The sequence below is a fragment of the Salvia hispanica genome, chromosome 1 (genome assembly GCF_029641045.1).
Source record: "Salvia hispanica isolate PSC_SH4W2 chromosome 1, Shi_PSC_v1, whole genome shotgun sequence".
NCBI lineage: Eukaryota > Viridiplantae > Streptophyta > Magnoliopsida > Lamiales > Lamiaceae > Salvia > Salvia hispanica.
This window is the reverse complement of record NC_142692.1, coordinates 8,336,912-8,364,849: the sequence shown is the minus strand read 5'-3', so window position 1 is coordinate 8,364,849 and position 27,938 is coordinate 8,336,912. Positions and strand designations below refer to the sequence as shown.

Below are 27,938 nucleotides of genomic sequence, written 5' to 3'. Positions count from 1 at the left end.
ATTTTGTTTGTATTTTCAATTGCCGATTGTGAATGTAAATCCCTCCTATTTTCTTAAACTTGGTTAGGTTTATTTATAAATACTTTGAGTCATCAATATTGTTTTGATTTAGTGCATGTTTGGTACACATGCACTAAAAATGCACAAAAATGACAACAAAAATGATATTTTCGTTGAAAGGATGAGTTATATCTACTATTTGAAACTTAGTCTAGAAATAATTTAAGTTACACTACTCTTAAGTAATTTACAAGTCTTTCAATTTAAACTAATTTCGGGACAATTTAATCTTTAGCAATTGAAGACGTTCTAAATAAATTAATGACACATGAGCTTTAATAACAGAGAAATACTTGTAGGTTTAGAGGAAAGTTGAATATCAATTTAAATTTTATCAAATATTTTTCAAGTTGCAATATACATATTACCCTCTGTCTCTGAAAAGTATGAATATTCGGTACGAATTTTAATGAATAATTAGTAAATAAGAGAGAGATAAAGGGTAGTATAAATAGTTAGTGGAGAGTGACCTCCACGTCATTACTAATTTATACTTTGATAAAATTATTATTGCAGCAAGATCTGTCCCTTCATTTTCAATGTGCTACGCCCCTGCGGACTTGATAACACAAACTAATTTTATATGGAGTATATAGGAAAACAGAAAAGGAAGTTTGGTAAGAGAAGAATCCAGATAGAAGCTGCATACGACACCCATGATCTCTAAACCAGGCAAAAATCAGCTCGCTTATATATGAAGCTTTGATGTATTTTACGCAAAGAATTGCGACGCGTGGAGCAAATTGCCTCTACCTCAACTCTATATATAAATCTCACAAATGTTACTCATTTTACAACATCTAAATTCCTACTAATTTTTATAGGCCTTTGTATTTCGCATTGGAAGGTGGTAGCTGAAGTAATATTTTCATAACCTTTTCAGGTTGGTAATTTATTTATATTTTTGTGTTTTTCATCTTAATATAATCAAATCTTATTTTGCTATTCAATGTTTATCATGTTATAGTATAGTATTTAAATTTTACTTATACTAATAAATTTGTCTTTTTTTTCAATGGAATTGAATCAAGATGAAGTCAGTGACGATTTTTGTAGCTTCAATTATTCTTATGATGTTGATCATCACGTCTTCATTGGCGGACGACTCAAGTTTTTGCGACCAGAAATGTGCGACCCGATGCTCCAAGGCAGGGCGGGCAGACCGTTGCCTGAAATATTGCCACATATGTTGCGATAAGTGTGGTTGTGTGCCATCGGGAACTTACGGAAACAAGGACGAGTGCCCTTGTTATAGAGACATGAAAAATTCTAAGGGCGGACCTAAATGTCCTTGATTATCATAAATTGAAACTACTCAATTATTGTATCCGAATTCTACACACTAGTATACAGTTTTATGTGGAGGCTTAATGTGAGATTAATGAGACATACTATGGAGTAGGGAGTAGTATGTTGCTCATATATGATCAGTAAAATAAAATGCTCTTACCTATTCGTCTTTGCTTTCATTAAATTAGCTAACGTAACACTATTCCACTCAACAACGACATTTCTGTTACAAGAAAATAAAATAAAAATACCCATAAAACCAAAAATCTCCACATTTAATCTTATGTACTTATATTATTTTTTTCTTTTTTGTTATATATTGCATAAATATTTAATTAAGAAATTTATTAAAATAACAAAAGTTACATAATTAATAAAGAATTTCTAAATTAAATATGAAAAAAGTTACTCATTCCGTCCCCAAAAAATAGACAAAATAGTATATGGCATGAGTTTTAGTGTACAATTGGTAAGATAAGAAAGAAATGAAAAAAGTAAGAAAAAGAGAGAAAAAATATTGTTAGTTTGATTGTGAGGTCCACATTATTAGGGATGTGTAATTGGTTAAAAAATTTCATATTTAGGCTTAGTCCGATTTGGAAGATGACCTAAAATAATAAAACTATTCTATTTTTTCAGAACGGATGGATTATATTTAAAAAAATGAAAACAATGCATAATTCAATTAAAATTCCACAAACATTCGAGGGCCAAAAGAAGTGTCATTAGTTATTTTATAGTAAACAACATTTTGAATTACTATAAAATAAAAACTAAAAACATATGCGATCGTCCCCATCGTCCACACCACCACCAAAAGCGTGCTTAAGCGTGCATATGCGTGAATCGGCCACACTCTCAGGGCCTTAAGCACGGGATGCAAATGCTCTAGCTAGCTCAGCTAATTGTTCTTAATAAACACGGCCAAATTCATTCATAATGTTCATCTTCCAAAATTACATTCCCTTTTGCTAATGCTGAAACAACCATTCTCATCATAAATGGCCAAACAAAGAAAGAGCAGTAACAGCAAAGCAAAAAAGAAAACATTACTGGGCACATCAACAAACAGATTTTATGTGTGCTTGCAGAAACACAACACCTTCTAAACAACAAAGTATCCAAAAAATCAATTCTTGCTCTTAGATTTGGATGGAATTTTCCCATATGCCATAAGCCTGGACTGTGATATCTTGAGCTCAGCCTGTTGCTGTTTTCTTTTCCTCTTTCTTGAAACAGTTTTTTCCTCCCCATTCATTTCCACTGGCTGCGGTTTCTCACTTCCAACCGCATTAACCTCCACCTCTTTCCCCTTCCCCTTCCCCTTCCCCTTCCCCTTCCCCTTCCCCTTCCTGTCTTCATCAACAGCCTTAGAAGTATTACCCTTTCTGTATTTACTCTCCTTTAGCTGGATAGTCTTGATCCTAGGCACCTTCCATTCCTGCTCCCTATATGGAGCTATCTTCTTCAAAGAGACATACTGATTCAACTCTTTGTCGTCCAGCGCAAGAATCTCTTCCGCGCTCAATCCAAACCTCTTAGCCTTAACTGGTCTGTATTTGAATCTAGTTTTCAAATCTCCAATGGTGTCCTCATAATCTAACTTATAGTACTCATCCAATAGCTCCTCTATAACCGCCTTCTCTACTTCGCTCGGCTTGTGCTTCCTCTTCCTCTTACTCCCCCTCTGCTTTTCCTCATCCTCTCCATTCTCTTCCTCCTCCCCACTGGCTAACCTATCCTTCATAATTCGTTCTCTAAACGACTTGAACCCTTCACCCGACTTATCCACCTTGTCCCAACCCTTGTCAAGTCCAAGCAACTCATCTTCTTTGTCGAAATCTGGTTTCTCAAGCTCCTCATCTTCATCATCATCAGTCCCAAACTGCGGATCAACATCCTCAGCACCATAATACTCCTCACCAAATGCTTCATTCATCTTTTTATCATGTGCTTCAGGATCAAATTCATCCTCCAAATCATCCTTATCTAGAAAGATCCCTTCAGTCCCAGCCACCTCCCTAATCTTCTCTAACTTTTCCTTTATCTCTTTCTTCTTCAGATTCTTCAACCTCTTCAGCTCCTCCTTCCTCTCAAACTCCGCCTGCGCCATCCTCTCCTCTTTCCTTTCCCTCTGTGACTTCCTCGCATTGTCCTTCTTCCTCACGGATCCCTCCACTTTCCTCGAATGCCCCATCACCCTGTCGCCAGCATTCTCCTCAAACCTAAAGTTGAACTCCCTCTCATAATCCTCTTGCTTCTCCACCTCATCCTCATCCTCTGAAATGTTTACATCCACATCGCCATGGCCTTTACTTTTCTCTTCATCAATCCACATCCTTTTCCGAAAATAATCCTTCAAAAACATCTCTTCGCTATCCAACTTCTCATCGTCTCCGAAATACTCATTCATCTTCTCCCCAAGCACATTATCCTCCTCTTCATCTTCCTCATCCTTGGCACTACTCTTCACTCTCAAAAAATCTCCATCATCGTCATCATCAGATTTCCCCTCCTCCAGAGATTTCACAATCTGCTTCCTCAGCTCCTCCTGCTCTTGTGAATAACTCTTCAGCTCATTCGCGCCGTCATCCCCATTTTCTTCCTCTTCATCACTTAACTCTGGACCAGCCTCAATCAATTGCTTCGAAACGACATCTTTCAAATACATAGGCTTCCCCTTCTTCATACTAGCAGCATCCTCCTCTTCATCGATATCCTCGTCATCGGATTCGAACAATTTCGCATCTTGCTCCCTCAAAATCGGGTCTTGATTCTTCACCTTAATCAACGCCTCAAAAAATTTAGCGTCCGTCTTCTTACTCGGTTTCTTCAACTCCTCCTCCCCAGACGACGATTCCTCTGAATCCGAGTCCGACGAGTCGACCCTGCCCTGCTTCTTGAGCGCTTCGTACCTGTGCAGCTCCTCTCGCTTCTTGTTGTGCTCGTAGCGTTTGGCAAATTCCTTGTTGATTTCAATTTTGGACAGGTCTTCGTCTGAAGAATCGCCATCGCTGTCGAAAAGCTTCAAACGATCCATTTCCGGAGGATTGAGAGTTTGAGCAGAAAACAGGTTTTTGAATCGAATTGGGGGTTAGGGTTAGGGTTTTGGTGTATAAATCTCAGATGATTTATCTTAAATCTTGTGCCGTACAATCGCAAACAATAAGGCCCATCTCACTACAATGCCCAAATTTAGAATAGGCTTCTCATAAATGGAACCCATATCTTCGATTGAATGTGATGTTTTTAGTACTTGGTTTTTTATTATTCTTTACTATATTTTATTTTTATTAAAAAAAAAAGAAGAGAGAATTAATCCAAGTACTCGTATTAAAATAAAATAAAAGCACGATGTATTAAAATATGATGACTTTATTTTAGTTTTTATTATTGTTTACTAAAATTAAAGAATTAATCAATACATATAAGATGCTGCGATTCAAATTATAAGACGAAGACGCGGCAAAGCCCTAACTGAAAAATGGCGACGGCGATCGGATGGTACGGACCGCTGATTGATCTCTGCAAAGCATCTTCTTATGTTGGGGATTATGTACAGCTCGTAGTCTTCGTTCACCAATTCACCCCTATACAGGTATTTTTATGCGTTTTCTACTGCTTAATTAAATCATGGAGTAGTAGTTTATTCATCCGTGTTGATGGATTTCGCGAGTGCAGTATAAAATTGGTGGAAATGGAGGAGAGGTGGTGAGGATGGACGTTCTGGTGGGGGATGAAACGAGGTCGTATTTCCCGGTGACCATTTGGCAGAAGCATATGAGGTCCCAAATTTCAGTTGGGCGTGTTTTTCTGCTGCGAAGTAATGCTGCTTCTTTTAGTAATGATTACTAGTTTTCTGGTGCATTGGTTTTATTGCTTTCTGATTGTGAATTTATCATGATCTTTGTCGAAAATGGGATGATTGTCGCATATAATTAGTCTGTGCATCGTTGCTGTGATACAACAGTTGGGGAAATTTGTGATCAAGTGTTTTTCTTCTTCTTTCTAGAGTTAAATTCTTAGTTCTACTTCTCAAGAATCAAGGCCGTGAGAGTTGTATTATGACTGTCACTCGGTCTATCTTCTCGAATCCACTGCAACGAGCATACATACGAGCCAGATTTTGTTGCTCTGCTGTAGTGAATTAGCTGTTTTACCTCTTCCAGATTAGGATGGAAGCTCAGTATCTTGCTAATGTTATCACCCTTTCTGTCCTAAAAGTTTGCCCATTGCTGGCTGCATTTTTATGTATTTCGTTGTTTCGTGCTCTCTTAGTAATCAGTTGAATTTATGCAGATCTCAAAATCACAAGATATGGAGATACTGTTGAAGCCAGGGCTCTATATTGTTCATCTTTGCAATGTTTGCTTCAGCCAGATGACTTTGTTTCACCCAAGGGTACTCTCTCTCTCTCTCTCTCACATACACACAGGATGCTGCACTATCTTTATCAGATATTCAGACTGAGCAGTTGAATCTGAAGCATATATTTTGTAATAGTATAGATTCAGTGTTAAGCATGGCTGTCCAGCCAGGGTGCTGCTGGTTATAATATGCTTCAAGTGTACTTTTATTTCCTAAGACAGCTAGTTCTTCTTGGCACATTATATTTTTCGTGGCGTGTAGGTTTGGATAAATTAATAGGAGAGAGTCATGTGGGGATCACTGTGAAGGACAAACTCCGGAAAGTTGCTGGCTGGCTGCAGCGAGCTAACCTTGCTCACTGTGGCAGTATATTGAACTACAATGAAGTGAGTTCAGAACCCCCTTATTCCATTTCTTTTACTAAATTCAGATTGGATAAAGATGTTTGAATGATGGAATTCTACTACTTTTTCTATAATGCTCCTTTTGCAAATAATGTTACATAATCCTTAGTGCAGAAGGCAATTGAAAGTAAACTGGAAATTGCATGAAGAGATATGTACCCAGGATTGCTCCTCTCTGTCAGAATTAAGCCAATGTGAGGACTCTTGCAAAGCAAGTTTTCACGCATCCGTTGGTGAAATATTTTTGCCAATTACTTGGGCAGATCTCCGAGAGCCTGAAGCCGAGAGGATGTTTATTAGCAGGCGGCTACATTCGCTTGGTGAGAACAGTTTGGTTGAAGATCTCATAACTATTGGCTGTCAGATATGCGGTGCCCCAGTGAATGACAGACTAGGGTACGTACAAGCATTTGAACGTCTTATTCGTTCAAGCAGAGCATTCATCATACTGATAAGCTTCGTTCTGGCAGGTCAAACACGGAGCATAACACCATTCCTTTATATTGCCAAAGAAGCTCAGACCGTCTCCATATGATAGGGTCCATATATAGACCTTTCTTGGTAACTAATTCTTGAATTTCCTACTGCTGATTATAGATGTTCAGCTGTATACTTGGATTAATGACGTTGTTCTTTCTCATTCTCCAGTTATACCTGTGGGATGACTCAAAATACCTTCCCATTTCTGTGACCAACAAAGCGGCTGAACTTCTGTTTGGTAACATCCCTGCTGAGAAAGTTCTTTCTTCCTATAAACTTCACCGGCCTAGTCCGAGCCATACTGGATTCAAGAAGGATCGTTCTTGTGCCAGAAAAGAGGTCGATGACGAAGATGAAAAGGGAGGCGGTCATAACCCGAATTTCTACATGATTTGGTTGATTTTATTGCGTAGTGTGTTTCAACATGGTAAAAACAGCCCTTTCAAATTTAAAGTAACAGTTGATACAAATAGGGATTGGGAAAATGGGAGGCTTGAGATGGTATCAGTCTCCCTTCCCGCTTTTACAGGAACACCCCAAAATTGAGCCTGATAGTTGGAGCCTTGTGTATGAACAATTCAATAGTGAATAACATTTCTGTTGAAATATTGCAACTGGTTTTATATAGACACAAAAAATATTGCAGGTGTGATAATACATTCAATGATTTAACAGTTTTGATCCTATTTGGAAAAGTACAAGGCAAATAAGCTGTATAAAGACTGAAATTTTCTGATGGCTACGCTAAGAATAAATGTACCAAAACTGGGGCATAACTTGAACTGACCTATAATAGGAAAGTAAAATGGCAGGCTAATCTAAGTAGTTTCCATTTGCTTTTGATCTTCATTTCCCCTGGAAATAAAAGTCTTACTCGAATACCTTTCTGCAAATAAATTTGCTCACTCTGGTGGAGACTATCAACCATGGTATGACTCCAATCTGCAGATGCATAAAATGAAATGTTAGAAGCCTCGTTCTTAATCAGTCAAAACAGAGACCCGACTGCTATAACTTTTTCGAAGCAAAATTCAAGAACTCCACATCTCAGTAAACTTAGAACCAAAACCTTGGTGCTTTTCTTAAAATCAAGTAAGAATTTTTAGTGTACTTTGAAAAGTCTTATAGCATCAAATTGGTGTAAGCTGTAAAAAAAGGGGGGAGGGTTCCATTACCACAACACTGTCCTTCAAAGAATTTCCTGCTCTCCAAGAAAGCAACCTTCCTGTAAAAGCAAGCCGACTGTATGAAGCCCCAATTAAGAATTTAAGGCATAAATCTTGCAGCAACTATCAGATATTCCTTTGACTGAATAATTTTTTCGAGATTCAAGGGGATGAAATATCTTAGATACAACAAAACCAATACTATATGGAGGAGAAGCACTACCAAAAGGGTGCACGAGTTGATCAGATATTGTGGCTACGGGTATCTTCCAGAACCATAAAATCAGCACAAAATACGTAAATACCTGCACAGTAAATCCCAACCATGTCAGCACTTTGAAAGATTACTCCCATGTGCAACATCCAAGAGTTATATAATGACCTTTGATATCATCAAGTGTTTTCCGTATGAAGTAACTGACAACTTCATATCCTTCTCTTGCATCTCTAGATCTGGTTTGGATGATACATCAAATGCTTAGAAACTTGAATTTACAGATATGCAATACATTAGTGGAAAGTAATAAAGCATTAAAGGAGTCCAAGTTTTAAAGAAGTGTGAAAATAGAGGCAAGCTGAGAGTACATATAAACACAGTCAGAACTGAATATATATAAATAAGAAAGAAATGAATAAAAGAGCATGACTAAAATGGTGCATATAGGCCAGAAATGGTGCTTGCCATCTCAAGGTTACTTCATTTAAACATAAGAACAAGATAACTTGAAACAGTTCGTAGACTTGACACAAGGTAGCAGCAGAATGATGAAATGATGCTCATACTTTCTTCCAAAATGATAATATTAGAAATACATCATGCAAAAATGGCGAGAGCTGATAATATGATTTAGATCGCCTACCACCAACCACATAATACAGGCGGAACCATGTCAAAGAAGGCCGTGAAGACGAAGAATATGATGACCTTTCCCCAATTATGAACTAGGAAAGATGAAATTATATATACCAACTCTCCTTGTTCAGCAGAATTTAAAATAATCATAGTGCTTCAACAATTATGAAACAAAAACTAACAGCTGGTGAAGTCAAATAATTTAGTGATTGATTGAGTAAATTTGAGAATGCTAAGGATCCCCAATCGATAAGCAAGCTGGCACGTTATTACACACATATCTCAATCTGAAAAATGTAAGATATCATAATTCAAAAGGCATTTAACTATTGAAAGACTGCATATGAGTTATCTCCGATTTCAGAAATACATTTCCTAGAAAAGAGAACTCGAACTGAAATTATATCCGTACATTTTGCAAGTTCCTTCTCCTTTGCAGCTGCCGTTCTTCTTAGTTTTGCAGCTTGAGCAAATGTTGAAGGCCTGAAAACAATGACGGCGTTATGAGTATCCATACCCAATACAAACAGAAACTTCAAATGAAAGCAGCCCTACTTTTCTATGCATAGATTTCTGGAGGTCAAACTGTTAAATTGTTCGTTTCTGATTGATCAATCTAACTTAAACACTTCACCGTCACCATGTTTGATTGGTTTCCTAGACATACTTATATGCAAGATATTGTAATCGTACGATACTTTTCAATATGAATAAACAATATGATTGTCCAAATCCAATTGGAACTCTCTCCACAACCAACCTATGGAATAATAATAGGTTATATTTCTACCTTCAGTAAATCATTTCATTTAATTCAAAGTCTTTTGAGCCCAAGAAGAGAATGCACTTTTATTAATAAATAATTTAATGATCATCTTGGTTCTAAAAAATGAACGTGTATATTATCAATCCAAATAATATACTGCTTCCTCGGAAAATATGTGAATTTCAACAAGTTAAAAGTCTTACTTCCCCTGAAAAATTATTAACTTGCATTAATCAAAGCTGAAATCATAAAAAATTTCAACAAGTTAAAGTCTTACTTCCCCTGAAAAATTATTACTAACTTGCATTAATCAAAGCTGCAATCACAAAAACAAGATAAACCTAGATATCCATTTACCAGAAATCAAGCATACAATCGGCCATATAAAAACCCTTTTTTGTTATTAATCACAATCACAACCAAACACAAACTTACAATCACAAATTTATACACATATATATGCAGAGTCGCACTTACTGCGACAAAGTACTGGCCTCCTTCAATAGCTGCTTGATTTCTCGTCGCAATTTAGCATCCAAGTTTTCGCCTGATCCTTTCTGTATGAGCCAAAAATACATGTTAAAACGATACCGAAATCATCTATATTTTCACATCATACATTACGAAATGCCATTAATACAATCGATAACCTCCCGAAATTGGAAATCAAAATCAATAATTCCCTCAAAATAGAAAAAGAGAAACCTTGTTTTTTTGGGATTCGATGTACTTAGATATGAAGTGGAAAGCAAATACAAGGATGAAAATCACTGGAGCTGCAATTGATTTCCGTTGCTCCGTTTGAATATCTTCCATTTCTTCGCTTTTTTTTTCTGGCTGTGTTACCTCTTTTTTTTTATGTTCTAATTTTGTGGGAAACAATTCCTGTTTTCCCAGAGAATGAAGAGAAGCCTTAAACGACGTCGTGTGTTGGTCTATTTTATCGACGAAGTTGCTAGTAATGTTAAATTTTGTTTATTTTATTAAACGTATTCGGATTATAATAAATTTAATCACCAAAAACAATCAATTTTGTAGCAAAAATATTTTCCTCCATTTTTTGTTTCGAAATCTTGACATAACTTGCCAATTTAAGTACCAAAGTTTTGTGCCATAATTTTTGGAGGCCGAAAAATAGACGCTGAATATTTTAGAGATAAAACTAAATAATGCGAAGTTTAATTAAATATTTCGTATAAGCGTACGGCATCTCTAATAATATTAAGTGTATAGTTTAAAATTTCAATTGATATTTTCCCTGATGACTTGGGAGTAAAATTAGTACGCAAATTCTCTAACATTTTTAGGTAAGTAAATTTTTATAAATAAACTACTACTATTCACAACGCTATTACTCACAACCCCTCAATCATCCATTTCAAGAGCTTATTCATACTTATTTCACTAGAACTAAATTTTTACCTCATTTCATTATTGCAAATATCAGTAATAATATAGCAACACTCCAAGAATGATGACCATGAGAAAATGATGTATCAAGCTAATTCAGTTTCTGCACATAAAACAGTCTCAGCTCCCTAAGATAACAGAGAAGTTAGGCCAACAATAGAGAGAAAACCAGCTTGTAACAGACAGTAGAGAGTAGGCCGAGGAGGAGGTGCATCAAGATTCAGCAGTAGAATCGACTGCTGCAGCATTCTGCGCTTCCAAGAGCTTCATCTGGCGCTCTGCGTGTTCCCTCTCGCAAGCATCAATCCCCATGATTATGTCGAGCATGGTACCTGTCGTGCCAAAGAACACGAGGGGTGCCAGAGATTTCCGTTTGATTCCAACTGGGATCGCAATCAGAGCACCCGCCACTGAGAAAATCCATGTCCCCAAAGCACTAACAAACACAAAATGTTGCAAACAGATCAAAATCATTGCACATCAAACCAAGGCTTATAATCAGAAAATATTATTCAGCAAGAAGTCACGATCTTCTTCCACCCAAAGATCGTTAGATGCAGAATCATAGATTCAATTTATCCATTACAACTCTGCTTAACCAACAACCAACATATTCTACTACACTATCGTTGCTATAAACAAGCTTCTCACTTCACAACATGCCATATCCCTCTCATTCTAGTAGTCAGAAGTTTACATGAGCTTCGCAATCCATTCTTAGTATTGTTAGAGCAGCTCGAAAACAACCTCTCACAAGCCGTCCCATATGGACTATTGTCATCTTCTTCTCTCTCTCCCAGCTCTCTCTTCCCGGTTATACAATTATTCCATCAAATTATAACTAAATATAATCAGAAATGTGCATGCCAACCTACCACAGTAAATCATCAAATTCATCATCCACATCCTCTTAAGACTCCCTATCCGAACAGTTATGAGCTACAAGTGTGTTTCCAAGTCATGGTGAAAGCTGATCAAGATCCCAGAACTTGCCACATCACATCTTTCTCAATTGATGTCGAACATAGGCTCACCCTCGTTCAATACCTCAAGTCCTCATGTTTGCTTCTTTGCACAATTCGCCGATGACTGAAAAAAATTATACTCCGTAGTTCAGCTAATGGTTTGCTTTTCCTATTCAATTCAAGCTCAATGTCCCATCTTTCCATATCCAATCTAATCAACGAGAGGAAGAGCCGAGACCCCATTGATACAAATTATTGATGGTAACAATCCTTCACCGGATTTAATCAATGTGTCAAGCAAAGCAACTCAATCAAGCTTCAACCAAGTACCATCAATCAACCCCCAATCATATCCATCACAGCACCAATCATAAAAACAATTTCTAGTTTTCACAAATTTATCATGCCCTAAGTCAAATCCATAGAGCTACTGCATCAAATAGAGATTCTAAACATGTTCCTGATGCATCACTATCCTCAATTTCCTTCTTGAATGACAAAACCTAAACTCATAACTACTGTAACTCAAAACAACAAACAGCCACATAATCAGGAATTCCAATATTTACAAAAGCGAAAAGAGAGATAAGAAAAGATGCATACTTTGAAACAGTGCATTCTTCTAATTTCTTCTCCTCCACTTTGCCGGCCATCTTCAATGATTATCAATCACTTTCTTCACGCCCAAAACTCCAATCTGATCAGCACAGGAAATTTTCTTTTTTACATCAATATTTCTAGGTAATTTAATTTAGATTAGGCTTTGGATGATAGAGAGGGGATTTCTCACTCTTTATTGGGCTCTTAGTCCATATCTGGGCTTGAATTCAGCCCAAGACTTGAAATTTGGGCTCAATAATAAAAAGTAAAGAGAGAGAGGGAGAGAGAGAGAGAGAGGAGGGAAGATGAGGGGAGTTGGGGGTCCGTTATTGTGCATCAGCGATCTGCTAAGCGACGTCGGCGAAGAAAGCTCCGGCGGCCCCCACGATCACGCCTCGCCGCCTGACGCCGCCGACTTTTCTAAACTCCCGGCGTCTGAAATTCCCAAGCTATTCCAGGTATTCTCTTACGCCACTAACTCCTCCGTGAATTCTTTGGTTTGAAGAAAGTTTCTAGAAACATCCAGCGTGTATTTGGCTTTTGGAACTGTACAGTTTTGAATTGAAGGAATTGAATTGCAGATTCATTGCTCAATTGAAGACCAAACAAACTTTAATTATGAATATGATCAGACAAAATGATGAAACCAAATTTGTTAATGAAAACCTGTATTCCTCTTTATTGTGTTACTTAATTATGTTTCTATAAAATAAAATTCATTTCCATTAGAATTACCTTGCAATTTCTGTTCTTTTAGACTCCTATAAACACTTGGCAGCTAGGGATTAATTAATTTTGGTTGAATTTATACAACATATTCAAAGTTCCTTGTTGGCTTCTGTTTGTATTCATCATTATGCGTCTCTATCAAAGTAACATGGAATTAATGAGCTTGAAATTGAATATCTTTGTACTCTCTGAATAATAATGTTGAGAATGCTAATTCCTCAATTGTTTGATCTGATTTCGTATCTACATTATTAGGCTGCTAGAGACCATTTGTATGTGGAAATATGAGCTAATATGCCTCAAATTGTCGATGGACTGCTATTTTCAGGAAAATTTCAATGAACTGAAAGGGGCACTTGAGGGTGATGATCACTCATGGACTGCTCTAACGCTCAAGGTAAACTGCTCCCCTGTATTGGACGTATGGTCACACATTACCCGGTTTCTAGATAATTTGCCATTTGCTTATTGCAGTTCTTGCAAAATTATCAACAGTTAAATGTGATGAAGAAGCTTTAGTGTTATCACACATCTTGGAGTTCTAGATTAAAAGTTAGCAAAAGGCTAGTTAGCATTAAAGAAACCAGTCGTCTAAAGTTTCCATCGTTTTTTATATGATTTCTTTCATGAACATGAAAGAAATCTATGCTTAAGTTTTTTTGGACGAGTCACACATAATACCATTTCTGATCACTCAGTTGAAAACTATATAGTTCGATTGTTGCTTATGATCGCTAGATAAATTGCCCTTTGCTTGTTGCAATTTTCGCAAAATTACCAGTCGTCCTATCATTTTTTGTATGGTTTCTACCAGTTGATCACTTATGTAGTTAGAACATGAGAGTAATTTATGTTACACTGTTTTGGATAGAGCCACGCATTTCTGAACACTCGGATTGAAAACCATACAGTTCGAATGTTGTTTATGGAGTTCTTGCTCTAGTTTTAGCATCTATATTATAAATTTGCTAAATGATCACGCTTTTTCACTGCAATATCTATAGCTGTGTGCTGCACTGGAAACTGCAAACAAGTTGGTTGATTCTACTGATTCCCATGTCGCCTCCTTGTCCGAAAAGGTTGAGGAGCTGGAACGAATTGTCACTCGGAGAGATTCTGCCATAGCAGAAGCCAAAGCTATCCAAGATTCTCCTAGAGTATGAGAGGCAGCTTCGGCTAAGGGTAAGGATTTAGCTTTAGGGATGGATAATCATAGCCTATTTGTGTGTTAATGTCCATGATGAAATCAAAGGGATATTTACATAAATCACATCTGATTCTATCTCTTGGTTTTGAGCAGATTTGTGATGCTACAGATGGTGTAGTGCAACATCCTTCTTTGTTCATCTCATTTTAAAAACAAAGAAAGAAAGAAAGGAAAGATGTTGTTTCTATAATTTGTCAACATACTATCTCACTTCAAAATACGTTGCTCCTTTCGACAAATCTATAACTAAATCAATATCTCATTTATCCATTTTCAACAAATAAAAATCTCATTTTTTTCTATTATTGTTAAGTAGATCTCACACCACACTAAATTATTGTAATTATATTTCATTGGTACTTGCTCAAAAAAATTGCACTAATATTTGCTCAATGAATGAGACGAAGTTCCAACTTCCAATCCTTTATATATTTAACTCCTATCAATGTTGCATTTGTTGATCCTAATAAATGGTTAGTTAGCTAGTATAGTTTGGATATCAATATTAAATCATTGAGAGTTAACCAATTTACTTATTTCTCATGATAAAACAAATTAATTAACAACAAGAAATATGTAACTATTCAACCAAGTCCCTCAATTTTGACCTATTTAACAAACTGCCATAATTAAAACTATTTGAAGGAAAAAACTTTACAAGTGTGACAAGTTACAAAACTAAAATAACCATTCTCAGGAATTTTTGTTTTTTCTTAGGTACGTCGTGTTTGGTGGTATTTGATTAATAAATTCTTTGAAACAATAGTGATGTTACGTTACTGGGTTAGTGATTATAAAATACACCTTAATCTTGTCTTAAATAGATAAGCTCCAATAGTTTCTGCGATTAACACCTGTGTGCCATTTAAATTAAAATTAATTAATAACAAATGAGTCCATTTAATAAAACAAAGCCAGTAAGAACGCCAAATGTCGTATTAGTAGTTTTTTATGATTATGTTTTTACGTAGTACTGATTAAATAATATGCTGCTGCTTTTATGAACAGTCGTCTTTTCATGCGACAACCAAATCAAAATCAAATTAAGAGAAACATTTTAAAACTTACATAGGCGTCTAAGTCTCGAATCAAATTAAAATAAAATTGTTTGTTCAGATGGATTAAATTTTCAAATTGAATTGTCTCGGTTTTGGGTTCTCGTTTAAAAGGAGTTAACTGGGACGTAAAATCACGAAAGTTGTTCAAATTTTGATTTGTTCTGCCGCTTTCATGGGGGAATAACAATGTAAATATGTACTTATTGTGATGGTGTGGAGGAAGAAAAAGCGTTGTTTTGAGGCTAAAAAACCTTTAAAATTAAATATATAAAATAAAATAAATTTAGTTGATATAAACATATAAAGCAGCAGCATATAAACATAAAAACATATGGCAACTTCTACTTTCGTCGGTCCCATAAAAATATGAGGATTTCTATTTATAAAAAATTGTCCCCAACTCTTACTCATATACATCAATTTATTTACAATTTATATCACTCTGGCACATCATTACAACTCTTTAAACACTATTAATAATATGGGTCTTACTATACACTAACATCACTTTAACTACATTTCTCCTCCTCCTCTCTCTTACTTTATGAATTGTGCGTTAATTCTTGTGTCATTTCAATTGCCCATATTTTTATGGGATGAAGGGAGTAATAATTATTGAATTTTTTTGTTTAATCAGTTAAATTTAGGGTTTAATCATACAAAATGAACCAAAAAATAACCTATTCTTCGCGATTTATAAGCCTCGTCTAAACTAACACTGCAAAAATTTACTTTTAAGGGACACAAAAATTGAGATGCAATTACTTGCAATGAAATTTATTTTAAAATAACAATAATTTAGGACGCAGAAAAAAACATTCATAAATTAATGAAGGACAAAGTAACTGAATCTTTTATTTATTTAATACGCTTCCATTTGCGTCCTCTGATTTTAGTTGAGACACTAACAATAAAGATGTTTTTTGAAGCGGTGGTATATTTAGAAACACAAATTAACGTCCATAATTGCAGTGCGAACTTTTAGCACACCCGCGAGCTTTGCCATAGCTCGCTGCTCGTCACTGCCGTCGCCAATAACCGCATCAACGCATCTCACTGCCATAAAGCCTTGTCTCTATGGAGTGAGCTGTTTTTTTTGGTGCGTTACATTAGCTTATCGAACTATATAAGAGTTTCAGGATCTCTTTAAAGTGCATCAATAATAGAGTAACCGGAAAAGAAGAAAAAAGAGAGAGAGCCCAAAACTTTTTCCTGATGAAATCAAATTTTAAAAACTCATTGAAAAATTGATTAGTAATACCATATTGTAATACAGAAAAACACTACAGTACTACTATTGTTTGTATATTCGATCATAAGATAAGTTTGTAATTTGGTCATTAATTTATATGAAGGGATTCCAGGAATGGAAATAAAACAATATCATGCCACCTCCCTAAAGGGAATGTTCGAAGGATATTTCGTCCCAATTTATTTTATAAGTGAGTGGGTTGACATTATTCTTCAACAAAAATAATTAAAATATTTTGTTTAATGTGTCGATAGTTTTTGAATAAATAAATTTAGACTGATGAGCACAATTGAGAAACTTTTTTGATTGCGTCGTCATAGCTTTATATTAATGAAAAACCAACAACTTGGAGCATTCAAACAAATGACTGTATTTGTTTTTTCAGCAAGTTTCAATTCATAAGATTACTACTATTAATATGGTCAAATATTTTTGTTTTAATTAAGTGGATCAAATCTCAACTTGAAAATACATCATATATGTATATAGACATATACTCGTTTAAATTATGAAAATAAAAATGAATATATTCACATCAGATCTGACATGCAAGCCCCTCTTTCTTTAGATAGCTGAATTATAAGTTAATTTAATGATTGTCAATAAATTGCACCAAAATTAATTATTGATTTTCGATTTTTTTTTGCTTATGAGAAACATATACATATACATTCGAACCTAATCAAGATAAGTAGCTAACAACCATGAAATCAAAATTCGAGTATTAGTTCTCTAAACGATGCAATAAAACGTTAATCCAATTTCCTAAAAGTTAGGGAAATAGAAGATTCTTAGCATAACCAATATCTTAATTCATGTATCCATAAATAAATGGCCTTTGACTAAATTCGAAATTTAAGGACCAAGTACATACACTCATCCACAAAAAGAAGAAAAAAATTGTATCAACTTGTAAGAACGTTGTCACATTTTTTATATAATACTGTACTCCAATTATTTAATTTGTGACACAGCCTATCTTTGCCGACGACGAACGTGCTAGATTGTTTCTATTTTTCATTGAAATCGAAACTTTGGAGAAATGTTGTGGCATATGATACTTAATTTAGTTTTTGTAATGTAGCAGGCGATCAGTTGTGATAGGTTGGTGTTTAGGACTAATTATAGGGATTTGACTTTTGATTTCACTTATCTTATGTCATTATGATGTTAAGTCAAATTTGTATATTTAGTGTGAAGATAGTGGTTCTCAATTTAGTTAACGATCATATTCTCTAGTACATTTTTTTTACTTTAGATTTTTTGTTGGGGTGGAGGGTTTAACAAATGTCAGAATTTAACTATGGTATTTTTTTTACTTTTAAGTTTATATTTATACATTGATTAATTGTATGATTAAAAAACGAGGAATCTTTAAGATAAACTCTTGTAATTGTTCCATTAGTGTAAATGTATACACTACTCAAATGAAATTTTAAACAAAATAAACGGAACTAGGAGTACTATTATTTACATATAACTCAAAGAATAGAGACGAAAATTAAAAGTTAAGCTAGAGGATTAAACATACTTTATTAATTCCTTCTTTACATTACAACTTCTATTCATACAAATAATGCAACAATACAAGTGCAACTTCTATTAACACAAGCAAGCGAGAGGAAAACATTACACATATTTTCTTTAGTTGCAACATCACTAGCAATCTCTAATACGTTTGTTGTGATAAGTGAAGAATCTCTATATATATATGCCTAAACAACAAAATGTATGTATGTCTTGTTTCTTGGCTTGGAATACATGAAGGTTCGATAAGAAACTATGGTTCTCCATGTTCTATGTCATCGTTTTGTCTATTCGAATTAGCTGAAGTAATGTAGTTTTTCAAAATTTCAACCACGGCCAAACAAGATCGCATTATAGTACACCATATTGAAACCTACATGGCCAAACAAGATCACATTAAATTAACAACAAATGTGGATGAAATGAAGCTATCGCTACTTGACCTTAATTATAGAAATTGAGATGCGAAAGGTGAGAGAAACCAAACCAAAATATAGAAATACTATTAGACAATATATAGGACCACTTTTTGTGATAGTAACGCCTTTGACTGGTCTTTGAATAACAATATGTACTACTCCATAATTCACCAACTTGTGAACCATTCATATATTTTGCATTTGTGTTGCATAGTAACTCTCTCAATTAGCTTACCCAATTAAAGTATATAGAGACACTTAACCTATTTTCTTGAATTTTCTCATTGGTTCTCCTCAATGTGATTCCTTTAAATTTGGGGCCCTAGATGTGATTGCATGCTTTCTTGAAATTAAAATTAGGGTTAAATTGTAACTATCAAGAAAATGCCCATATTTGACTTGATATATGTCCAAAAAACACCTTTAATTGAAGCAAAAATTATTGCACAAAATTGCAATTTTAAAAATCTATCCTATTTTTGATGTGATCATTTTATTTGTTCTTTTGTATTGCCCAATGAATTTGTGATTTGGCATACGAGTGCGTGGAGATATTGAAAGTGACTCCAACGGTCCGTATTATTATTTGTTTGGGAAATTTGAAATAAGAATTAATATTGATTTATGTACTGAATTTTAGAGCGTTATGTCACATTCTAAATTGATTTGTCTTTGTTAATTACTAAGTAAATATCTCAATCTTTTCAAATACTAGTATAATTTTTATCATCACAATGTCAGTATAACGGTTGAGTCATGACCAAATGTGTTGGAGGTATTTACTTCAAAATATAAATTGAATACGAGAATAGTGATAATACAGATATAAGTATATAATATATATTTCACTTTATTTTTTATTTCCTCAAAACTATTATCTAAAAAACAATTGATGATTGATGCTCTATCAAATTTATGAGGAAACTTGTTAGCTTCATGCCTAGTAAATTTAACCACAAAGAATCATTGGCAGTATAGCTAGCCGAACAACAACCAATTCTTTCATGCATATGTTGTACCTAGCAAGTGGTGGAGCCAGAATTTTAATATTGAGCACTCCAAAAAATTTTAAAGCTTTAATTAATAACTTTAACAAAGAAATCATTTTTAATAATTAAAAGGAACCAAGCAATCATTCATAAATTGGTCTCTCATACATAAAGAACTACTATTAATGAATTTCATTACTGAACAAACTCTTTCTAAGGCAGTCATAAGGGACAAGCTGATACATTTATTTTAATAGAACTCAAATAATCAAGAGAAAGGATACATTCTTTTGAACTCAGCATAATTAAGAGAAAATATACAATCTTTGAAACATAACAATCCTCTAATTTCTTCTCTTCCTCTTTTTCAACCATCTGCATTGATAATTTAGAGAAATAGGGACTACGCATTAAACAAGAGAAGAATAAAATTATTTTTATTTTTTGTAAAATTACTAAAGTACCCTTAACTTTTAAAAAATTATGGAGGGACCATGCCCCCAAATGTCTCCTTCCTCCCTCCACAGCTCCACAATGGATCTAGGGTTTCATAACCAGTCAAATAGCCGAAAAAATATCCACATCACATACTAATTAAATCACAAAATTACTATTAACATAATTAACTTAACCAATCCTTGTAAATTAAAACAACAAAATTATTTCAACATCGTACAGTAGCTCACACAATAGTGAATAGACGGTACGTATGAATTCACACAGAAAAACTAAAGCAATATGTTGAAATGTTATACGGTGAAGACGTGGCCGGTCCGGCCGGCGAGAGGCTGAGCTAAAATGACACCATCACTAAACTCAAAAAATATTCAATATTAGACTAGTCAAAACATTTATTTTATTTCGATATATAATCAGTCGCACTTTATTGGAATAACTCAATCGTTACGGCCGTTAATAAGCGTTAGTAACCAATTTAGAATATGTTACACAAAACGGTTATAACTAATTTTATCAAAAACAACTGAGCTTTCGTTTTGATGATTTCCAAGCTAATAGGATAACTTAGTGGGTTTTTGAAGTTTAGTTAATTAACTTAGTGATTTTTGGCCTGCCTGTTTTAGCAGTTATATCTTGATTTTATCTTTAACTGTAACTTTGCTTTGTTGGAACGATGAGTCATGTTTCATCAAGGTCGGAATGTAGGGGGAAAAGACAGTCAGATTTTTTGAAACTTTTGCTAAAAGGTTTTGAGAGAAGAATATTAAACGGCTGCATTAACTTTAACTATTTAATACTTCCTCCGACCTCGGGGCCTTGTCTCACTCAAAGCTTAACGTGATTTTATGTAGTGTTGTTTAGTGTATTAAGTAAAATCCAAACTAATATTAAGAGGCTGTAACATTTATTTACCAGAGTGGTAAAGAAATTTATTTTACAAATGTGTAAGTAGTTAAGATTCTTTTCCTGAGTAGCTTAATTTAAGTCTGATCCTAGATTTATGTCAGAACCAAGACAAATTCTGATAGTTGGTGACCAGAATTCGAGAGCTGTTATATTTTACTTATACAAATTAAATGGAATAAATGAGTGAATCGAGAGGGAAAATATGAGAAAAAACCGTGCATATTGCTTCCCTGGACACGTGTATCAAGATGCACAAAGATCACAGATGCAGCTAGAAATGTTAAACAATTCAGTCTACTAGTACTAGTAAAAACTATACTAGAGGTTCACATGAGAACCTTATTTATGGTGAGATTGTGATTAATATTTTTCAGTCATTGAATTCTGGATATATATCATGAATGCATTTCACTTGCTATATATCTGAGCTCCAATCTTAGAGGAATCAAAAAAATTAGTAGGTTTTTTTTTTACTACTAAGTTTTACTGATCCATACAAAAATGTTTCACAAGACAAGATTTATGTTGACGGTTAAATTAGCTTATATTATCATGATAAATACATATTCACGCTTAACACTTAAGAAGGTGCAAACATAATATACATATCACATTGTAGAAATGTGATGAATTGCTAGCTATTTGCTAATTGCTAATTATGTCAATTAATCTATGTTATATAGTAGATATCAACACAAAGACATTTGTACGTCAACAATTAGCAATTTAAGATAGTTAGCAATATATAAGACATCTCAGATAGTATATGTTACTACTAATGAGTACTAACTTTTTAGCAATCATTGATGCCTTAACCTCCAACCAATATGATTTAATAAATAATTCAAACTCACTCAGGGTGGTTTTTGTACTACATTAAGGCTCTTAGAAATTATTGATCACCATGATTAAGACCTTAATTATTAATAAATTTGAAGTATTAGGGTCCCATAATTACATCATAACCCTCCCCTAAACACCCTTTAAATTGAATCCGATCACTCTGTCCTTAACATCACCTCCTTCCCCAGCCCATTCCATTTTAGTAGCTTAACATCACACACTTTTTCAAATCCTACAAAAAAAAAAAAATAATAATTAAACATTTTCCACAAAAATCACATTTTGATTTAATTTAGCTATGTCAATGGTGATGGACCTCGGCTTTCCAATCTTCGATTATAGCACGACCACGTACACGACCACCATGACAGCCTCGTCCACGGACGAGGGCTGCAACTGGAACGCCTGGTCGCCGGTGGTCGACTGGAAGGCGCTCTCCGGTGACCAGGAAGACTTCCAAAACCTCATTGATTCCATGATTGATGAAAATGTAGTGTTGCACCCTATTGATCAACTTGAAGAAACAGAGGAGGAAGAAGAAGAGTACAACAATTTATCCCCGGAGTACAACATGGCGGAGGCCGAGGACTCGAAGGGGCTGCGACTCATCCACCTCCTCACGGCGGCAGCGGAGGCGGTGGTGGGCCCCAACGAGTGCCGCGGATTGGCCAGGGTGATATTGGTTCGGCTCAAGGAGTTGGTGTCGCCAACCGACGGCACCAACATGGAGAGGCTCGCGGCCTACTTCACCGACGCCTTGCAAGCTCTGCTCGACGCCGCCGCCGGAGGAAAACATCCCCTCGGCGTCGAGCACCACCGGACCGACGTCCTCGCGGCGTTCCAATTGCTGCAGGACATGTCCCCTTATGTCAAATTTGGCCATTTCACGGCCAATCAAGCCATATTGGAGGCCGTGGCTCATGATCGTAGGGTCCACATAGTGGACTATGACATCATGGAGGGGATCCAGTGGGCCCCACTAATGCAGGCCCTCGCCTCTAGGAAAGACGGCCCACCTGCCCCTCACCTCAGGATCACCGCGGTCTCGAGGAGTGGGACCGGGCGCCGCTCGTTCGGCACCGTCCAGGAGACTGGGCGGCGCCTGGCGAACTTCGCGGCCTCGATTGGGCAGCCGTTCTCGTTCCACCAATGTCGGCTGGATGCTGACGAGGCGTTCAGGCCGTCCTCTCTGAAACTGGTCAGAGGGGAAGCCCTGGTGGTCAATTGTATGTTGCACTTGCCACATTTTAGTCACCGGGCCCCGGATTCAATCGCATCATTTCTATCCGGGGCTAGGACACTAAACCCGAGGCTAATTACCCTAGTGGAGGAGGAGATGGCCCCACCGAGCGAAGAGGGATTCGTGGGCCGGTTCATGGACCTTTTGCACCACTTCTCAACCATTTACGACTCGTTGGAGGCTGGATTCCCGATGCAGTGGAGGGCTCGAGCTTTGGTGGAGCGAGTTTTTCTCGGGCCGCGGATTATGGGGTCGTTGGCCCGGATGTACCGGGCCCGAGAGACAGGGGAAGGGTGCTCTTGGGGGCAATGGATGGGTGCAGTTGGGTTTCATCCGGTGAGCATAAGTTTTGCCAATCATTGTCAAGCTAAATTGCTATTGGGACTATACAATGATGGGTATAGGGTTGAAGAATTGACATCTAATAAATTAGTTCTTGGATGGAAGTTACGGCGCCTACTTTCGGCTTCTATTTGGACATCTCAAGATTGTGATTTGGGAGTAATTTAATTTAATTTTAGTTTGAGTTTGAATTTGTTTTATTAGGTATTGTCACATAATTGATTGTTATTGATATTGTGTGGTGTACATATATTTGAGATGGAGAGAATGTATATTGGAGAAGTTTTGAGCTCAATTTGGTTTGATGGATTTGTTCCGAAAGTCCTGTGATTAAATTTCTTAAAAGTAGTGATATTGTTTTTCTTGTGAGAAAGCAAGAAATTTGTAATGCGATGGTGTCACTTGTGAAACAACCAAAGTTCCCAAATTTGACACATAGTCTAGGCTATAGATATGAAACAAACAAGGCAAAGTGTCATATGATTTAACTAGTTCTTATCTACAACAATGACATTTAAATTATACCGCCCATTTTAAAATAGAGAATAAGGTACATATATATTGTTAATTAGTACTCCACCATTCTTGTGTGTAAAATTATCTTATTTTATTATTTTAGAATATCGGTAATTTAAAATCTTATATATTTTTTTTATTCTAAGTAAAATGACCTCTTCATTCAACTAGTTCATTACATTCACATTTTAATTACAAAATCAATATATAAAAGTGGGGACCACATCCCACTAATTCAATTTCCTATTTTTCTTCACAAAATCAAACAATTTTTATATTCATGCCGAGTCAAAATGGGATTATAAATGACGGACAGAGTAGTTGAGATATTTTTTTCATCATGCAATTCAAGAAATTGGTTTTTAATGAATTAAGTGGAAGGAATGTGAACAAATGAAAACTCTAAATATTGTACAAATTCAAAACTATGATCTGGACCATTGAAAAATGTCAACATATCACAAAAAAACATCAACAGGAAAATATCAACAGAATTTCAACGGTAGTCAATAATTGATGTTGTGTTGATATTGTGTTGATACTGTGTTGACATTAAAATCTTGAAATTTTACACTGTGAATATTGTATTGAAGTTGTGGTGAAGCTGTGTTGAAGCTGTGTTGAGTTTGTACAATATATAAGTTTGCATTTTGTCACTACCCTCAAGTGGAATGAGATAAATTTGATAGTTGAGTACTTCTTTAATCCCAAGTTAATTATTAGTTATTTTTGAAAAACAATTTATTATTATCATAATGTTGGAATATTATAGTTACAGAAATAGTAACTATTTTGGATTATAACTTTTGACATTCCATCTTTTTATATATGCTAATCATGATGTATTATCTATTATGTGATAACCAATTTTTTATTTTAAAGCAAATGTGATTACAATAGTGAAATTATTGGAGGGATATATACTCTGTAACACGTAGAATAGAAGATCATATCCTCTTATTAAACGAGTCATTTCTAGTACAATATTTAATTTGAAACTTTTTGTATATTTTGCGTCTTTGTGAACAACAAGAATGGAATTAAACTCAATTAAGACACACTTATGGATAATATTCCTTCTCAGCCAAAAATATTGGTGGGAGGGGAATATGAGCCTACAAACTTCCTTGATTGTATGAGCCAATGATCTTGCATTCTATCCAATGTGGTGTACCGTATTTTATAGGCCACCGGCCACCATCCAGCTAAATAAAAGTTTTAGTAATAATTAATGACAAACAATTGAAGACACAAGAACTTGATAAATCTTAATTAACATATACATTTATTGATTAAGAGCTCAATAAAATTACAATAACTTAGTATGGATCGATGTCAAAGTTTTCAGGTTCAATTCCACCATGACACGATAACTATTAACCCAAAGGTCTAAAAAACAAAATATAGCTTCATTTTACAAATATGGGACAATAAATTTGAATTATACTCCAATATTTAAAATATATATTTATACGTATCTTCCCTTTACAATTATGGGACAATAAAATTTGAATTATACTACAATATTTAAAAATATATATATAGCTTCCCTTTAAATTATGGGACAATAAAATTTGAAGTATACTCCAACAAAAAAAATATAGTAAATATTACTCAATACTTATATCTATTTTTTAGACAAGTACGAAGGCTTACATATTTGTTTTATGTGACACGTATTATTAAGCAATAAAGATATCTTGATGGAAATGGTATCAGTGTAGATTCCTCGAATGTACCTTTCATTAACAAAAACTAATCGAGTCTTCCAAATTTTCATGACATCAGAGCATATTAATTTATTCTAAAATCTGCGTTTAATTAAATACTTGTAATATTCTACTCCTCCGTCTCTGATGCATTCAATTTAGCTGGTAAATTGATTTTTCGCAAGGATGGTGAGTTGGTTGTTACCAATTGAAACCAATATATTAATAGAAAAATATGTAATGGGTGATTCTAAATAATTTTTCTTTTATAGACTAATTTTTATGTGAGTTCTTATTTTGACCTATAACACAATGTGCCATGAAAATGAGTAGTAAAATGATCTCTATAAAATTAATTAATATGCATGAAATAATTTAACCAAAATATGTTTCTAAGAGTGAGCAAAAGGATTAAATGATAGACATATTGGTGGGCACAAAGAATATCTCTTAGCACGTATTAAAACACAACCCTTTATTATAACCTAAAACGACATATGACAAAAATGAAATAAGAGAAGTAACGTCGATGATTCAAAAGTCGAAAAGAAAACTAGAAATTAAAAAGTGAAAATCTCAATAAATAAACAACAAAAATAGAGAGATGAAATATATTCAAACTCTCGATCCGATCAAAGACATCAACTTGAAATCTTAAAGTAATCAAATTAGAGAGTGGCAAATGATGAAAGTTTGACAAATATAAGATTTTTATAGGTCTTATCCAGTTTTAACAGCTCACTATTTTTATGTTTATACTAACAGGGGTGTGATCAATTGCTAACTTTCTTAAGTTGCTAACTCATCAATGCAGTGTGTTAAATATGTCAACACGATGACATCAAAATGTCAACACATAATATCAACACATTATATTGAAGTTCAACAAAATTATGTGTTGACATTTTAATGTCATCGTGTTGACATTTTTAATACACTGTATTGATGAGTTAGCAGAGTTAGCAAGTTAAATAGTTAGCAATATAACGCACCCCTATACTAACATATATCTGGATATACCATCTCACTTATATATATATAAGCTCATAATAAAATACTACTCCTAGTAAAATGTTGTACTTAAGAAGACTGCTCAAATTGCAATTGTTTAATTCGCGTGACAGAAAAAAATATTCAGTTGTAAAAAATTTATAATTGAGGCTGCATTAGGCGTGCACAAGTACAAAAATGACATGCAAGCATTGAGTTTAAACAGTTGTTTAAGTCATTAGATAGTTGCACTAGCTTCTTTTTCTTTCTTTTTTTAATTTTATTTTTCAATTTTATAATTTAAAGTAGTTAAAAATGAAGTTTAATTAGCAATAAGCATTTTAATACTTCCTTGCAACATGTTTTTCTACAAATAAACTAATTATAAGGCCTCTTCTCAAATATTCACTTTAAACCAAATAATAATACATATCTTCGTAAGATACGAGTTTCAATAAATTAAAGTAAGGTAGTAATACATTTTTTTGCGAGCGAGAGACATAACACTACTTTATAATTTTTCGTTATACTAGTTAATTAATCTTGACAATGGTTGACCATATTTAGGTTCTGATTGCTCGTTTTGCTGCAATTTCAGCAAAATTGAAGAAAAATGGAAGGAATTGTCTTTAGAACATCAAATTTTGGTTCGATTAGATAGAAAAAGGTGAAATTTAATCGGAAAAGGCCCATCAAATGCACGCCCCAGACCACAGCTTATGGGCCCAATATATAAAGAAATAAAGAGCAAAGGAAAAATAGAAAAACCTCATGTTCCACACTGTTGTTTCCGATTTATATAGAGTAAACTTCAAAAATGGTCCCTGGATTATGGATTTTTCGAAAATAAATATTAATTTTTGTTATTTAATATAATATTCAGCTGAATTGAAGAAATATAGAAAAATAATATTAATCATAATGGAAAAATAAGAGCTATTCTATTTTACCTTTGTTCGGTTGTTATAATTGCTTGTGATTGAACATTATGGAGTTGACTAAAATTTTTATATAGGAGTATTTTTGTTGAAACTTGATAAGGCAAATTTCATGCATCGGTTATGTGGTGAGAAAACACTTTATTTTGTTGGGTCTAACGCAGTTTTTAAGCCAGGTGTGTAGGAGACTGACAGGTCCAGAGAGTGCAGTGCAGGTGCGGTGTGATATGTGTCACTCGATCTAACAGGTTCAGAGGATTCGACTAGACTTCAGAGGCTAGAAGATCATGAAACTTATCAGAAAGGGGTTGTTGGGTGCACTCTGTTCCTTCAAAAACCTCAACCCACTATACTACAACTTATCACAGGGAAGTAAAGGATCGATCCCACGAGGACGAAGGTGCTACGAAACTGCATTTGAGGATGTTTTGGAAAAAAAGGGGTTGGCTGCT

The 27,938-nt window shown here is 34.8% G+C and overlaps 6 protein-coding genes and 1 pseudogene across 10 annotated transcripts; 4 read left to right on the top strand and 3 right to left on the bottom strand.

The window, feature by feature from the left end:
- The first annotated feature begins 836 nt into the window (after positions 1 to 836).
- Positions 837 to 1,515, top strand: LOC125185171 (peamaclein pseudogene; annotated as a pseudogene). Its single transcript, XR_016134689.1, has 2 exons — positions 837 to 943; positions 1,092 to 1,515. The product of XR_016134689.1 is annotated as a peamaclein pseudogene (transcript).
- A 740-nt stretch (positions 1,516 to 2,255) lies between these two features.
- On the bottom strand, positions 2,256 to 4,545 carry LOC125223219 (protein kri1-like). Its single transcript, XM_048126252.2, has one exon. The coding sequence runs from the start codon at positions 4,388 to 4,390 to the stop codon at positions 2,480 to 2,482; it is 1,911 nt and encodes a 636-aa protein (XP_047982209.1). The 5' UTR covers positions 4,391 to 4,545; the 3' UTR covers positions 2,256 to 2,479.
- Positions 4,546 to 4,784: 239 nt separating this feature from the next.
- On the top strand, positions 4,785 to 7,210 carry LOC125219291 (uncharacterized). The gene is made up of 7 exons (XM_048121231.2): positions 4,785 to 4,948; positions 5,032 to 5,173; positions 5,650 to 5,751; positions 5,980 to 6,104; positions 6,232 to 6,518; positions 6,593 to 6,683; positions 6,771 to 7,210. The coding sequence occupies exons 1-7, from the start codon at positions 4,835 to 4,837 to the stop codon at positions 7,146 to 7,148; spliced, it is 1,239 nt and encodes a 412-aa protein (XP_047977188.1). The 5' UTR covers positions 4,785 to 4,834; the 3' UTR covers positions 7,149 to 7,210.
- Positions 7,209 to 10,301, bottom strand: LOC125219292 (protein GET1-like). Its single transcript, XM_048121233.1, has 7 exons — positions 10,093 to 10,301; positions 9,865 to 9,944; positions 9,034 to 9,104; positions 8,151 to 8,221; positions 7,992 to 8,073; positions 7,778 to 7,827; positions 7,209 to 7,544 (listed from the first exon to the last, which is right to left on the bottom strand). The coding sequence occupies exons 1-7, from the start codon at positions 10,201 to 10,203 to the stop codon at positions 7,473 to 7,475; spliced, it is 537 nt and encodes a 178-aa protein (XP_047977190.1). The 5' UTR covers positions 10,204 to 10,301; the 3' UTR covers positions 7,209 to 7,472.
- Positions 10,302 to 10,859: 558 nt separating this feature from the next.
- LOC125185287 (uncharacterized) lies at positions 10,860 to 12,524 on the bottom strand. The gene is made up of 2 exons (XM_048081805.2): positions 12,366 to 12,524; positions 10,860 to 11,233 (listed from the first exon to the last, which is right to left on the bottom strand). The coding sequence occupies exons 1-2, from the start codon at positions 12,413 to 12,415 to the stop codon at positions 11,011 to 11,013; spliced, it is 273 nt and encodes a 90-aa protein (XP_047937762.1). The 5' UTR covers positions 12,416 to 12,524; the 3' UTR covers positions 10,860 to 11,010.
- Positions 12,525 to 12,638: 114 nt separating this feature from the next.
- On the top strand, positions 12,639 to 14,528 carry LOC125185286 (histone-lysine N-methyltransferase). Of its 4 annotated transcripts, none has more exons than XM_048081804.2 (4): positions 12,639 to 12,820; positions 13,420 to 13,488; positions 14,171 to 14,273; positions 14,392 to 14,528. In XM_048081804.2, the coding sequence occupies exons 1-3, from the start codon at positions 12,668 to 12,670 to the stop codon at positions 14,252 to 14,254; spliced, it is 306 nt and encodes a 101-aa protein (XP_047937761.1). In that variant the 5' UTR covers positions 12,639 to 12,667; the 3' UTR covers positions 14,255 to 14,273; positions 14,392 to 14,528. The 4 variants fall into 4 exon arrangements, with proteins under 4 accessions (XP_047937761.1, XP_047937760.1, XP_047937759.1 ...); XM_048081802.2 differs by having other exon boundaries at positions 12,643 to 12,820; positions 14,096 to 14,273; XM_048081803.2 differs by lacking the exon at positions 14,392 to 14,528 and having other exon boundaries at positions 12,640 to 12,820; positions 14,171 to 14,390.
- Positions 14,529 to 21,994: 7,466 nt separating this feature from the next.
- On the top strand, positions 21,995 to 23,595 carry LOC125221344 (protein NODULATION SIGNALING PATHWAY 2). Its single transcript, XM_048123467.2, has one exon. It carries the CDS (start codon positions 22,050 to 22,052, stop codon positions 23,499 to 23,501), a length of 1,452 nt encoding a protein of 483 aa, XP_047979424.2. The 5' UTR covers positions 21,995 to 22,049; the 3' UTR covers positions 23,502 to 23,595.
- Positions 23,596 to 27,938: the final 4,343 nt, after the last annotated feature.

Excerpts from the sequence above, each read along its gene's own strand:
- LOC125223219 (XM_048126252.2), bottom strand. The coding sequence starts at position 4,390 with ATGGATCGTTTGAAGCTTTTCGACAGCGATGGCGATTCTTCAGACGAA.
- LOC125219291 (XM_048121231.2), top strand. The coding sequence starts at position 4,835 with ATGGCGACGGCGATCGGATGGTACGGACCGCTGATTGATCTCTGCAAA. Across the intron at positions 5,174-5,649 it reads GCGTGTTTTTCTGCTGCGAA|ATCTCAAAATCACAAGATAT; the intron begins GTAATGCTGCTT and ends GAATTTATGCAG. Across the intron at positions 6,684-6,770 it reads CCATATATAGACCTTTCTTG|TTATACCTGTGGGATGACTC; the intron begins GTAACTAATTCT and ends CTCATTCTCCAG.
- LOC125219292 (XM_048121233.1), bottom strand. The coding sequence starts at position 10,203 with ATGGAAGATATTCAAACGGAGCAACGGAAATCAATTGCAGCTCCAGTG. Across the intron at positions 9,105-9,864 it reads GAGGCCAGTACTTTGTCGCA|GCCTTCAACATTTGCTCAAG; the intron begins GTAAGTGCGACT and ends CATTGTTTTCAG. Across the intron at positions 8,222-9,033 it reads GGAGAAGGAACTTGCAAAAT|ATCTAGAGATGCAAGAGAAG; the intron begins GTACGGATATAA and ends CATCCAAACCAG.
- LOC125185287 (XM_048081805.2), bottom strand. The coding sequence starts at position 12,415 with ATGGCCGGCAAAGTGGAGGAGAAGAAATTAGAAGAATGCACTGTTTCA. Across the intron at positions 11,234-12,365 it reads GAAGAATGCACTGTTTCAAA|TGCTTTGGGGACATGGATTT; the intron begins GTATGCATCTTT and ends TGTGTTTGTTAG.
- LOC125185286 (XM_048081802.2), top strand. The coding sequence starts at position 12,668 with ATGAGGGGAGTTGGGGGTCCGTTATTGTGCATCAGCGATCTGCTAAGC. Across the intron at positions 12,821-13,419 it reads AAATTCCCAAGCTATTCCAG|GAAAATTTCAATGAACTGAA; the intron begins GTATTCTCTTAC and ends TGCTATTTTCAG. Across the intron at positions 13,489-14,095 it reads GGACTGCTCTAACGCTCAAG|CTGTGTGCTGCACTGGAAAC; the intron begins GTAAACTGCTCC and ends CAATATCTATAG.
- LOC125221344 (XM_048123467.2), top strand. The coding sequence starts at position 22,050 with ATGTCAATGGTGATGGACCTCGGCTTTCCAATCTTCGATTATAGCACG.